At 50.0% G+C, this 14,025-nt stretch overlaps 4 protein-coding genes; 3 read left to right on the forward strand and 1 right to left on the reverse strand.

Annotated features, from left to right (window-relative positions):
* Positions 1 to 1,222: 1,222 nt before the first annotated feature.
* On the forward strand, positions 1,223 to 4,689 carry FFUJ_08651 (probable DNA polymerase gamma; the record flags this gene model as incomplete). XM_023580623.1 has 2 exons in its annotated part: positions 1,223 to 1,385; positions 1,436 to 4,689. The coding sequence occupies 2 exons, from the start codon at positions 1,223 to 1,225 to the stop codon at positions 4,687 to 4,689; spliced, it is 3,417 nt and encodes a 1,138-aa protein (XP_023433914.1).
* Positions 4,690 to 5,758: 1,069 nt separating this feature from the next.
* On the forward strand, positions 5,759 to 7,607 carry FFUJ_08650 (uncharacterized protein; the record flags this gene model as incomplete). XM_023580624.1 has 2 exons in its annotated part: positions 5,759 to 6,577; positions 6,627 to 7,607. 2 exons carry the CDS (start codon positions 5,759 to 5,761, stop codon positions 7,605 to 7,607), a joined length of 1,800 nt encoding a protein of 599 aa, XP_023433369.1.
* Positions 7,608 to 9,070: 1,463 nt separating this feature from the next.
* FFUJ_08649 (probable sterol glucosyltransferase) lies at positions 9,071 to 12,532 on the forward strand (the record flags this gene model as incomplete). Its single annotated transcript, XM_023580625.1, has 1 exon — positions 9,071 to 12,532. The coding sequence occupies one exon, from the start codon at positions 9,071 to 9,073 to the stop codon at positions 12,530 to 12,532; it is 3,462 nt and encodes a 1,153-aa protein (XP_023433370.1).
* A 350-nt stretch (positions 12,533 to 12,882) lies between these two features.
* FFUJ_08648 (related to Pre-mRNA-splicing factor SPP2) lies at positions 12,883 to 13,968 on the reverse strand (the record flags this gene model as incomplete). Its single annotated transcript, XM_023580626.1, has 1 exon — positions 12,883 to 13,968. One exon carries the CDS (start codon positions 13,966 to 13,968, stop codon positions 12,883 to 12,885), a length of 1,086 nt encoding a protein of 361 aa, XP_023433371.1.
* Between the last annotated feature and the right edge of the window lie 57 nt (positions 13,969 to 14,025).

Raw genomic sequence — 14,025 nt, forward strand, 5'->3', positions numbered from 1 at the left:
ACATCATTCGCTCTCTTTGTCCACTCAACACAACCTCCACGTAGCAGCAGTCGATTTGACTGTTGACAGCCACAGTCAAAAGGCACCTGACTCTGGCGATATCGTCAGATATCGAGACTCGGATATGCATACTTTTTTCCAGTGTCATCATACCACCATCACTCGGACGATGGCGTTCGCGTTTGCCTTGGACAAGTTCGGGTCCCTGCATGATGCATATCGCAATAGGCCTCGACGATACATTTCAAGCGCGAGTGATACCAGAATTTGCTCAAGTCGATGTTTCCATTCAACACAACTCAATGAATACTGGTGCTCTGTGTTGCAAATCGTATTCATGGCAATTTCCATTGCTTTGTGGGGTGGGATACACGAGTCCAGGCGCCACCAAAACTCTTTCCAGCATCAGGAACCTTTAGCTGAACTGGGGACTCCTTCGAGGGATGAACGGGGATTCCCTCTAGTGTTTAGTCTCATATCCTGACTTTCAAGCTAACAAGCTTTCATCTTGATAACACAAGGGTAGGTTGAAAGGACATTTTCAAGCTGTTGTGGATGGTCTTGGTGAGTTTTACCACTCCATCGTTCAACTACAAGACAGCGTGAAGATACCCAAGCATTCATCGTACGAGATTCATATCTCCCATTATTAGCAGACAAGCCCTCTGAAGTGCTTTTTATACAGTACAACAACACCCATAGGTATCTTCAGGGACATCAAAACCAGTACTAAAGTCTAACCAGTAGTATGCATAACTTTTCGTACGCCATACTACTAGGTACCTAAGGAAAATTGCAAGATGTGCGACGTTTGTAGCAAATCACCACATGCAAAAAGATTTGGCCACTGCCTGGTACTTCAAGACACCATCGGTTATCATGCATTCTGCCATATCTCTTCTTTTACAAACCCTACCTCGCAAGCTTGCTTCAAACCATGCCCCTCCATCTTTTTAGACCCTCTAGACCCTTTGCATCCCATTCCCCACTCCTATCTGAAGCACATGGAAAAGACCCACCAAGAATGCACGGCGTCATCCACTTAACAGGGGTGTCACCTCACTAATTTGGTCAAGATTCATCCGAATGCCAAATTCATCATCTAGGGCTATCTCTTGCTTCTATCAAACCACAGCCTGGATATAGACGAAACACTACCGATACATCCTAGCGGATCAACTACAGTATCAGAAGCCGTGATGCTATCGTGCTGCACCTAAGTATGCTCATATCGGCTGCTGCTCAGCCGTTGCGCGGTTCCACGCCCAGCTTCATCCGAATTGCTCGACACCACGCTTTTCGTCGTCATGCTTTGCGCGCTCATGTCCGATGGCTGGCTGCTGCCGCCGACAACGTCAAATCGAACCCGAAGGGCACACTTGCACGTAAGAAAGGATGGATCATTCACAACCCTACCAGACTAACTTTATAGCAGTGCCCTCCGAAGCTCGATATAACGAGATAGGCGTCCAGCAACTCAGCTCTCACATATTTGATCAGATTTTCCCTGATGGTCTCAAACCTCCACCACAAGAGCTGGTCGAGTTATCGAGAGACCATCTAAGGCGCCATGACTTGCTTGGAAAGAATACCGATAAATCCGAACCCATAGCTTTCGATCTTCCCCCTCTCCAAGGGCGCACACTAGACGAACATTTTCACAAACTCGGACTAGATTGCGCCGAACCGTATCTGGCATATGCAAAAGAGTTCGCCCGCGCCAATCCACCACCAAAGCCTCGAAAATGGATACATCAAAGCGGTTGGACGAAATATTACCCCGATGGTCAGACCGAAAAAGTCGATGCTCCTGATGAAGAGATGTTGTCGTTTGACACGGAAGTTATGTGGAAAGTCAGCCCCTTTGCTGTGATGGCCTGCGCTTCCAGCCCGACTGCCTGGTATGCGTGGCTTTCGCCGTGGCTGCTAATGGAGACCACCAATGATCGACAATTGATTCCATTAGGCGACCCGAATAAGGCCAAAATTATTGTTGGACACAACGTTGGCTTCGACCGAGCGCGGGTATTGGAGGAGTATAGTGTCAAGCAGACTCGAAATGCCTTTCTCGACACAATGTCGCTCCACGTCGCTGTAAACGGTATGTGCTCTCAACAGCGGCCTACCTGGATGAGACATAAAAAGAATCGAGAACTACGGGATCAAGTTGCGAGCAAGACTCCGGACCATGATTTAGCGGTATTGATGACCAGTGGTATGCATGATGAAGAAGAGCTCTGGGTTGAACGAAGTTCCGTTAACTCTCTCCGTGACGTCGCCAAGTTTCACCTCAATATTTCGATTGACAAAGCTCTTCGCGACGACTTCAGCGAATTGGACCGGGAAAGGATCCTGGAGAGACTAGACCAGCTTCTGGACTATTGCGCTGCCGACGTGTCAGTCACTCATCGTATTTACCAGATTGTTCTCCCCAACTTTCTAGAGACCTGTCCACACCCTGTCAGTTTCGCAGCCCTCCGGCACCTTTCGTCCGTCATTCTTCCTGTTGATAAGTCGTGGGATGCGTATATCACCAATGCCGAAGCTACCTACCACAAGCTCAATGACGCCGTTGAGGAACGACTTATTGGTCTTACTGATAAGGCGTTGGAGATCAAGGACGAGCCTGAGGCGTACACAAATGACCCCTGGATGCAGCAACTCGACTGGTCAGGTCAAGAGATCAAAATGGTCAAAGGCAAGCGGAAGCACGACCCCCCAAGACCTGCAGCTAGGCAGAAGAAACCGGGTATGCCCAAGTGGTACAAGGACCTGTTTCAATCCAACGATGCCCCTATCAACATCACTGTTCGAACGCGAATCGCTCCTCTGTTACTAAGACTAGCTTGGGACGGGCACCCGCTATTCTGGTCTGACAAATATGGTTGGTCATTTCGCGTACCACGAGTGGAAGCCTCGAAATATGCAGCCAAACAAATGGTCGAATGCAAGTTCGACGAGAAAGAGATCCATCTACGTGATGACCATGCCCATACCTACTTCAAACTCCCTCATAAGGATGGCCCGACGGCTCGCTGTGCGAACCCAATGGCAAAGGGCTATCTGGCTTACTTTGAGAGCGGCGTTTTGTCCTCCGAGTACTCATATGCTAAGGAGGCTTTGGAAATGAACGCATCATGTTCTTATTGGATCAGTGCAAGGGACCGCATCAAATCTCAAATGGTTATCTATCAAGAGGACCTTCCGCATGACATGCAAGCTGAGACTGGGCACGAAGGCGAGAAGCCCAGTACTAACGGCTTTATCTTACCACAAATCATCCCAATGGGTACTATAACTCGCAGAGCAGTGGAGAATACCTGGCTTACCGCTAGTAATGCCAAGAAGAATCGAGTGGGCTCTGAGCTCAAGGCAATGGTGAAGGCGCCTGAAGGCTACTGCTTTGTGGGAGCAGATGTTGATTCGGAGGAGCTTTGGATTGCCAGCCTTGTCGGCGACGCAACCTTCAAGCTTCACGGCGGAAATGCTGTTGGGTTCATGACCTTGGAAGGCACAAAGGCTGCCGGCACCGATCTTCATTCGCGAACCGCTTCGATTCTTGGCATTACCAGGAACGATGCCAAAGTTTTCAATTATGGTCGGATCTATGGCGCTGGCCTGAAGTTCGCAGCGACTTTGTTACGGCAGTTTAACCCCAATCTGTCGGAAAAGGAGACACTGGAGACGGCTTCGAAACTATATGCCAATACTAAAGGCACCAAGACCAACCGCAAGGTGCTCTACAAACGACCCTTTTGGAGAGGCGGCACCGAGTCATTTGTCTTCAACAAGTTAGAAGAATTCGCCGAGCAAGACAAGGCAAGGACGCCAGTATTGGGAGCTGGCATCACTGAAGCTCTTATGGGACGATACATCAGCAAAGGTGGTTATCTAACATCGAGAATCAACTGGGCTATCCAATCATCAGGTGTTGACTACCTCCATCTGCTCATCGTTTCCATGGACTACCTGATCCGCAGGTTCAACATTGATGCTCGGCTTGCTATCACAGTTCACGACGAAATTCGCTATCTAGTCAAGGATACGGACAAATACCGCACTGCACTTGCTCTGCAGGTCGCCAACCTGTGGACCCGTGCCATGTTCTCTCAGCAGGTCGGCATTGAGGACCTTCCTCAGTCATGTGCTTATTTCTCTGCTGTGGACATTGACCATGTGTTGCGCAAAGAAGTGGACATGGAGTGCATCACGCCGAGCCACCCAACCCCTATTTCCCCTGGAGAAAGTATGGACATTAGCACACTTCTGGAGAAGGGAGAAATTGCAAGACTAGATCCTGATATCGTTCCGGATGCAAAGCATGCTCCCAGACTAGATCAGATCGAGTATACTCCCCGAGTACCTATTATGCAGGGTATTCAGGAGTCAGCACAAGAAACAATCCCCTTCCTCAAGGCCCAAATCGTCAGCGACGACGCAGAACTTCGAGAAATTGTCAAAGACGTCCAGAAAGCCAAACTAGCTGCAGCGCCGAAGAAAGACAAGCCGTTAAGTAGGAGAGAATTGCAGAGTGTGTTACCTTACAGAGCATACCCGAGACTGGTTCCGATGGAAGAACCTGTCTCTGTATCGGAGGCCCTGAAAGTCAAACCCGACGCCTACGAGAACAGAAAAATGACATGGCCGAAATACTCGGGCAAGAGCTGGAGCCAAAACTCGAGGATGTAAACCCACCCACGCCGGTGAGGCAACTCAGGAGAGCGTAGTTGTATATTCCTTTCGTAAATTTTGTTTGGCGATGTATTATAGTTACTCATGCGGAGACGTCTATTTGGTTGTATGAATATGTATGATTGCATCTAGGTCTGGGTCTGGTGTTTAGTGTTGGGTTGGGTTTGGGGGGTCTGAGGATGGGTTTCAGGGGCGTTTAGCGAAAACGAAAAGGTCGGGGCTGCTGTACTATGTATATCTGCAAACCATATGTGCAACTTTTTGCGTTAAGCTTTAATTGTCATGTTAGTTGATACCATAGATTGCTTTACTGAAATGTTGCTTCGCCATATTGCTTGCCGACTTCATATTGAAGCTACAGAAGGTAGACACTAACTAAGGGTGACCGGGTGAAGGCTTGGCGATGGAAGGATCAAAGATTGACCCCTGTAGCACATCAAACGCCTCGTGTTGGGTAATGTGTATTACTGGTATTGGCTTGATTATCCTGGGCACGAAGAGGCTAGGCAGAGCCTCACTTGAATGTTCTCATAAATCCATCAGCCTGGACATGACAGTCGAAAACCAGGGCCTCATTTATATGCACTTGAATCACACAGGGTGTGGTTGCCTCTCTTGAGCCTCCAAATTGAGTGGAAAACAAGCTCATGTCTAAAAGCGTGATGACGAAAGTGTCCCGCGCTAAGTGGGAAAGGTCTCCACTAAAGGCTCCTCGTCATCCCTCATCGCATGTTTGGCTTTCCTTATGTGTTCCTTCATCAATCTCATTTCAACGAGATCACAAAGAAGCTGTACATCGATCAGGGGAGGTTTACCCCTTCCGATTATTTCTCTCATTGACTTGCTTCTCTGAATCTTTCTTGCGCCCCCAATATTATTCACTTCTTGTGCTGTCTTCACAACGCTAGACCTGTCACGAGCCGAACGATCGACCCCTCAGTAACTAGGTATAGCTTGTCAAACTTCTCGGACCGTTTCGATCGAGCTAGTATAAGACGAATACTATCGATCGCTGCATAGCAGTTACTGGGAAAGAACACTGCACATTTGTTGTTCATTCAGCATCATGGTGTCCGTCGACGAAGCTATTGAAAGACTCAAGGAGACTCGGCCCCCGGCCACAGACGCCTTGACATACCTCACCATAGTCGAAACGAATCTATCCCCCGAAGTTCTCCCAACTCTAGAGGAGATTCTCGAAGATGCTGAGCTTACGCGCGATATTGGCTGGGACCTCGTGGAGATGCTGATCTCCGTCCCTGGTAGCCAAGGTTGCCTCGAGACCGTTGCCCGCCTTGGGAACCCCCGCGAGGTCATTATCAAGGTGCTCGAAGTGCTTGACTCCAAGGCCGAATCTTCTGAGGCTGGTGATGCCTCTGCGAGCGCAAGTTTCATCACTCTGGTTGGCATGCTGGGCATCCTCCATAGAAGACTGCAGGTCAAGGCACCATCACGATTCCTACATACGACATTGCAGACCGTTTACCGGGCATACAACCCCCAGGGTGCCGAGACTACAGCCGCAGTTATTCATCTCGCGCGTTCTCTTTCTGGCAGAAAGCGACCACCGCTGCCCACTCGCCAGTCCAGCACCAAGCTCGAAACACCATTTCAAGACAGCGACATCTCCAAGAGCGCACCCGATCCTGAGGCAGATGCAGATCAGGCCGCCGAGGGTGAGGCTGATCTAGTATCGCGCCTCTTACAGTCATTTGTTACGAGTATCCTCGAAGCATATGTCAACTCAAATAGGCTTGAGTGGGCGGCACGGCACTTGGAGTATTACAATCCGGAGAGGATCGTGCCGGGGAAACCTACTATGTTACAAGCTTTCAAGCAGGTCGACGAGCTCCAAGCCAAAGATGCTTTGGTTGGACAGTTGGTTGTAAGTGGCAATTCCCAATGGACAGATCTTGGTACTAATGTTCTTTCAGTCTGTAGCTCGCGATCTGGGTCTGGCGAAACTACCATCAGCTGAGGTCAAGAAGGTCTTGCAGTCACCTTTTGCTGTGAATCCACTTGAAGTCGAGCCAGATCCCAAGAATCCTGAGGGTATCAAACTCTCAACTGGTGGATTTCTTTGCTTGACCGCTTATCGCATGTTTGCATCAGATATCTTTGATGCCGACTACGAACAACCTGACGCGTACATCTTTCCTGAGCATCACAATTTGCTCAAACGATTCCTCGGAGATGACCCTCAGACGCAGATAGAGAGCAACCCTGGAACTGTCGAGGCCTTGTTAGTCATTGCACTGTGGCTCCACGACCAGAAGCGCATTATCGGACCTAAAGGAACCGACGATAAGGATGTGACCTTCATGTCGTACCACCACCTACTTACGCTCATTTCCGTCTTCCATCCATCATTGCGGGTACGGAATGCAGCCACTGTGCTAGCGGGTCACATCCTTCACGAAGATCCCCACGAGGAAGACAGATTGGGTATTTTGGAAGACTTGTTGGAAAACTGCATGTTCTCGTCACTGAAAGCATGCGCAGTGACATGGCTACGCGAGGAGATCATTGCCGCCCGCAAGGCTGGCTCTACGGGCCGCTTTGCCGATCCGGACTGCCTGGACACACTTCAGTATACCCTCTTTGAGGATCTTGAGTCCCTTGCTGAGACAGACTTGGAGGCCTTGTGGGAGTTTTGGGTCCAGTTCGCACCCTTCCATCTTCAGGTTGCCAACTTCGCTCTGTTCTTATTCGGTGGTCAAGATTTCAAGCACTTGGTTCCTGCTGGAATGGCCGCAGCAGTTGAGCATCGATACGCAAGCCCATTGCTGGCAGCCGCCAAGCGCCTGAGAGAGGCAATAGATAAAAAGGATATTGATGGACAGGGGCAAGAAGACGAGGTTTCGATGCAGCTAGGCATCTTGGCCGATACCCTCGAGCGTGTTCCATTACAGTAGAGCTTGATGACTATGGATTATAGTGGCGTTGCAGCTGATTTAGGGTATATTGGAGTACGGCATTTGTAAATACATAGTAAATGGCGACGGCTGCAGTGTTTTCCGGTTAAGAAACGTGAACATGTCGTTAATGGTATTACGTATTTTCATATCGTCATGCCCACCCTCAACATGTCCATGACTGGTGTTTTCGGGTTTGTGACTTAGAACCTCAAGTGACATAAACTTAGGTAGATATAAATATGTTAGTCTAGTAAAGTAGATACCACCTGTTCACCTGAGTTCAATTCCTCGAGGTCCTACAATATATCTCCGATTTTGAAATGTAGCTATAGGGTAGTGCAAAATAGCTTCAGCTGTCCGGAGCATACAGTCCGTCTGAGCCAGGCGATGATGCATAAGGAAATTAGCCTTGTTCCCATGTTTCTATTACTGAGTCAGGGTCTTCAGTTCTGCCGCTACTGGATGTAGGTAGGTAGGTATGTAGTCGGAGGACGGTGACCAATTGCTGGTCCAGGCTACTGGTTAGGTAAAATGCCACTACTGGTTGAGTTTACTAGAGCCGGAAAGATAACTTACAACATTGGTTACTGTACTCCAGATCGAGATGTGTAACTCATTGAGTCGTTGGAGCCACACAACTAAGGGAGGCTGGCTGGCTGGCGACTCATACCTACCGAGGTACCTACTAGGTAGTAGTTGGGGTGCCAGAGCAAGATATGGATGGTCACGAGACACGCGTAGACAAAACTTATTGTTACCGTACCTACTATACCTAGGTAGGTACCTACCTTACTTGAAGACGCCGACTTGACGATGCGATGTGATGCGATGCGATGCAGCGCATAAGCATAAATGCAGCCCTTTCGAAGCTTGAAACGCGGCATCTGTCCCGAGAGAACTAAATTAGCGGTGCATCATCGACGATTCTTCGCCTGTTCCTTGTTCTGAATGAGACCTTGTGTGACCCCATCAATCCTTTTAGCCTTAGTCTTGCGGAGCAAAAGCAGCTAAAACCGCCGAACGCCAAGGGGTTCCGCTGTGGATAACGCGGCAAGTGACATCATTGTATCCTTCTCAACCAGAATTTGGGGAAGGAGAGATCCATACCTAGGTAAGGTCACCTCGTGACGCTTCATGGAACGGGACGGCTCGGAAATTTGTTCATGGCACTTCGGACTGCCTAGGCCTTGATCATAGATTCTTCATTTCTTTCACCCTTTTTACACTGTAAATCATGGGCTGCTATTTGCGACTCCGGTAGCAACTAACGTACTGCCAAGTGTGCAAACAACGACAAACCACTCTGTGTTTCTGTGAAACGATAACGACGCCAGTTCGTCACAGCAGACTGACAGATATACTGTTCAATTGTCCCTAACCAAGCAACCTTCCTTCAGGCACAACTCAAGAAATACACCACAAAACCTCTGGAAAACGAAAGGAACTGCTCGTACAGTGCCATGGATTCTCCACAAGAAGACCCCAACAAGCTCAAGCTTGAAGTGTCAGAGCAACGCCGCAACAATGACGATAGGCAACAATCTACGACACTAATCACAGATAGTCATGGGGGTGTCGCCTACCCTGCTCCTATCCCACCCCCAGTACAATCCCCCGAAAGTCCAGTGTCGCCGCGAAGCCCTAAGGACAACATCGACCCTGGTGGCGGCGTTCAACAAACACCAGTCAAGTCAGAGCCTGCACATCTGCCATCGGCAGACGATTCAATCTCACCTAGGAAGTCGCCAGCCCAAAAGAGTCGACCAAGACCGACCAAGTCCTGGCAGACTGAGCAACCACGGCGCGATCATCACCACCGTTCCTACTTTCGTCCCGGCCCAGCGAGAGCTGGCACCTCATATTTGAACAAGGCGATCTGGGAAGCACCAGAGGACCCAAGACTCAGCTCAAGTGATAGTTCGATAGCATCGGCTGGCAAGGATGAGCTACAAACCAGCCAGCAGGAATCGCATCACAGCGAACACAAGAAGAAAGCAGCCGAGAAAGCAAGCGGGAAGGCGAGCCACGACGAGCATAAATACGGCCGTTTCAACATTGGTAATCAGAACTACCAAACATCCGGCAAGGTAAAAAAGGATGGTCGTTTGCGCATCACGGTCAACGAGACTGCAGGCACTGGATACTTGACTAAGGCTTTGGGTGCAGCTGTCAATAAGGTCACTCCCGCAAAGGCTGAACAAGCGGACAGGGCGTCAACTCTCAAAATTCCCGAAAGCCCACGCAGGACATCTTCTTCGACAGCTGTTGCGGATCCCAGACCCCAAGCACGCTTGAACATTGTGATCATGGTCATTGGTTCACGAGGAGATGCCCAACCCTTCTTGAAGATAGGCAAGGTTTTGAAAGAGGATTATGGACACCGAGTACGCATCGCTACGCACCCAGCGTTTCGCGAATTTGTCGAAAAAGATTCTGGTCTTGAGTTCTTCTCTGTTGGGGGCGATCCATCAGAGCTCATGGCTTTTATGGTCAAGAATCCAGGTCTGATCCCAACACTTGAGACAGTCAAGGCTGGAGATATTGGGAGACGGCGAGCCGCAATGGCCACCATGTTTGATGGTTTCTGGCGAGCATGCATCAATGCCACAGACGATGAATCGGACCGCCAGAACTTAAAGATGATGGGCGAAAAGGACCCTTTTGTCGCGGACGTCATCATCGCCAACCCCCCGAGCTTTGCACATATTCACTGCGCCGAAGCACTTGGTATTCCTGTTCATTTAATGTTTACCTTTCCTTACACACCTACACAAGCTTTCCCTCATCCCTTGGCAAGCATCAAGAATTCCAATGTGGACCCTGGATACACAAACTTCATCTCTTATCCCCTAGTCGAGATGATGGTATGGCAAGGTCTGGGAGATCTGCTCAACGAATTTCGTGTCAAGACTTTAGCTCTAGATCCTGTCTCGACTCTTTGGGCTCCGGGTGCAACATATCGCCTGCATGTGCCATTCACATACTTGTGGTCACCGGGCCTTGTCCCGAAGCCACAAGACTGGGGAAGCGAGGTTGACGTGGCTGGCTTCGTATTTCTTGACTTGGCTTCAACCTTTGAGCCACCGACGGACCTGGAGGAATTTCTAGCAGCTGGGGAGACTCCAATCTACATTGGGTTTGGATCGATTGTTGTTGATGATGCAGACAAGTTCACACACATGATCTTCAAAGCTGTCGAGCTGGCTGGAGTTCGTGCCCTGGTATCTAAGGGCTGGGGTGGACTTGGTGGTGACGATGTTCCGGAGAATATCTTCATGCTTGACAACACCCCTCATGACTGGCTTTTCCCGAGAGTCAAGGCATGCGTCATTCACGGAGGCGCCGGAACAACAGCCATTGCGCTCAAATGTGGCAAGCCTACAATGATCGTTCCCTTCTTCGGCGACCAAAACTTTTGGGGTAAGATGGTGAGCAATGCAAATGTTGGACCGGAGCCAGTGCCATACAAACACCTGAACGCCGAAAAGCTTGCTGAAGGCATTGGATTTTGTCTTACGGAAAACGCAAGGGATGCTGCTGGAGCAATCGCCAAACGAATCGCAGAGGAGGGTGATGGCGCTGTTAATGCCGTCAAAGAGTTTCACAGACAGCTGAGCCTAAGGAGCCCGAGTCTCTTGCGATGCTCCCTTCTCAAAGATCACATAGCAGTCTGGGAGTTGAAAAACACCAATATAAAACTGGGTGCTTTGGCTGCCGACATCCTAGTGGACAACGGCCTGTTGACCTGGAAGCGCCTGAGACTTCTCAGGCATGTGGAATGGAATGACTTTGAAGGCCCCGGCGAACCTGTCACAGGAATTGCCGGATCCATAGCTAGCACAGTCGGTGAAGCATTTCACGGCGTTGCAAGTGTTCCTTACCATTGGGCAAAAAGAACAAGATCAATCAGCAAGAAGAAGAACCAGAGGAATGCTAAGAAATCTAGGAAGCCAAGCAACAGCATAACACGACACAATCCGGCGGACTCTGATGACCCAGTGGATGCTGCCTCGTTGCACACCGAGACGACAGCTGGGGACGCTGGAGGTCAGTATGTAGGCGACATAGCGAGCGGCGTGGAAAGGACAGCTACTGCCATCGCCAAGGCGCCGGTGGATCTCTCGATGGCACTCGCACAAGGCTTCCACAATGCTCCTCGACTCTATGGCGACAATACGGTACGTCGTCCCATTCGAGTGACAGGCTTCCATTCTGGCCTCCGGGCAGCCCGGCATGAGTTTGCGTATGGAGTCTACGATGGCTTCACAGGAGTAGTTCGCCTGCCGGTCCGTGGAGCAAAAGAAAATGGACCGATTGGTTTCGTCAAAGGCACAGGCATGGGACTGACAGGCTTGGTCCTCAAAAACCTCTCTGCTATTGTGGGCCCGGTTGGATATACACTCAAAGGCGTCGTGAAGCAGGCTGAAAGGTCCAAGACGCCCCAGAAATACATCCGCCGGGCCCGCATTGTCCAAGGGCAGAGGGAGTATAAGGCGCTGCCAGAAGACCAGCGAAAGCAGTTAGAAAAGGAAGTCATGGAAGGATGGCATACAATGGATGAGTTGAGAGAGAAGATCCAGGATTTGGAGAAGCAAAGAGGCATAGCGGGACAGATCGATCGAGTTCTCCTCGACACAGAAGTCATTTTCGAAGACGTGGATATTGCCAAGAGATCCCTCGAGGCGCTCAAACAGGGAAAGGCCCTAGAAGATGTGGTAGACCCGGATCGAGACCGAGGCCGTGATGGAGGAAAATCTGAGCGAAATCGAAGCATGTCGATTCGGAGATCGTTTAATTTGACAAAGAAGTCGAGGGAGGAAAAGCGCCTTACATCGCTGGCTGATGCCGAGGAAAGCACAAAGACAGGCGGGGGAGATGAAGGACCTGCTGAGATGGATAGACTGACCGTGCCAGCAAGGTAGTATCGTTTGCTCATGGGGAAGTGCATGGCGTTGGGTTGCTGTGGTCTTTGAACGCATATCATATACCCAAGGATCCTGTTTTAGACTATAGTCACATTGTAAGCTTATTGAACTGTATGATTTCGTGATTAAAGCGTCATTCTTACATGTCTGTGCAATATATGAGTATCTCCTTTGTCCTGCTTCGTCCTCTTCTTTTTGTTTTCTTCTGCGTTTGGATCACTTTTGGTCTACGTAAAAATGCATCTCCAGGAAGAATTGATCCCTTTCCCGGATAACAGAGGTATTATTGTGTCGTGTTGGGAAGCCGGTAGGTAGTAAGCCTTCATAGAGAAGTTGCGACTGCTTGTTTACCGCCGTCGATCATAGTCCCGATGGCTCCGATGCCGGTCGTGGTCCCTGTTCCGATCACGGTCTCGGTCGCGGTCTCGGTCTCGGTCATGATCACGATCACGATGCCCATGCCTGCTGTCTCGACCCCTCTCGCGTTCATGCTCACGCTCACGCTCACGCTCACGCTTGTAACTATCCTCATGGTAGCGACCCTCCTTTCGTTTACTCTCCTCTCGGCGATACTCATCCAAGCGCGGTCGTCTGTTCTTCTTTCCGCTCTGATTCCATCCGCCGAGGTTCTCTTCACCCTTGAGCTCCGTACCGCCAAGGCCGAGTTGGTTCGGACGTCGCTTGACTTCCTTGACTGTATCGTGAGTTTTTCCGTCCCAGCCCAAACCGCGGAGAAGAGCTGCGCCGAATTCTTCCACTGGCATGGCTTCATAGTCATCAAGGGTGGTTTCTGCTGCCCCTTGAACGTCGTGACGGTAGGCGTCCTCTTCGCTTGGATGGATGATCTTTTTGTCCTCCTCCTTATTGCCTAGTAGAGCGTCCAATGCTTCGTCATCTGCTGTTCGTTTGGGCGGTGGCTTTTTCTGGTTGTCATCATTGGAGACTGGCTTCTCCTTAGACTCTGATCCAACATCCTTGTTGGCGTCCTCAGTCTTCTCCTTAATCGTCAGACCCCATTTGATTCCCTTTTCCTGATCCGCAGGTTCCGTCTCGGCGGCTGTATTGTTTTGCTGCGCTCTTGCCTCCTCAGGTAGCGAACTTTTGCTCTTCCTCTGGGCTTTGGCCTCTGATCTCCAGTCGTGATTCGGCAGTCGGGCCATCACATATTCTTTCTTTTCCGTCCTCGAGTCTTTTGCCTTGCGCTCCGTCTCTGCTCCATCCACCCCAAAGCCTGTGATCTTCTCATGCTGTCCTCGATGCTCATAATCATCATCCTCAGAGTCAGAAGCGCCCCCCAAAGCGTGAGGTCGTGGCCGCTTCCCTAGCGACGAGGATGGATTTGGTTTTGATGCTTTCGTCGAGTTTTTATTGCTCGACGTAGCGCCGAACTTGATTGCTATGCGCGAAGCCGGAGGTTTGCTCTGCTCGGTCATTTTGGCGGATGTTTTGATTGAAACTGGGTAAGTTCACCTGGGAAGATGGAATTATTT

The sequence above is a fragment of the Fusarium fujikuroi genome, chromosome FFUJ_chr07, assembly GCF_900079805.1.
Source record: "Fusarium fujikuroi IMI 58289 draft genome, chromosome FFUJ_chr07".
Lineage (NCBI taxonomy): Eukaryota > Fungi > Ascomycota > Sordariomycetes > Hypocreales > Nectriaceae > Fusarium > Fusarium fujikuroi.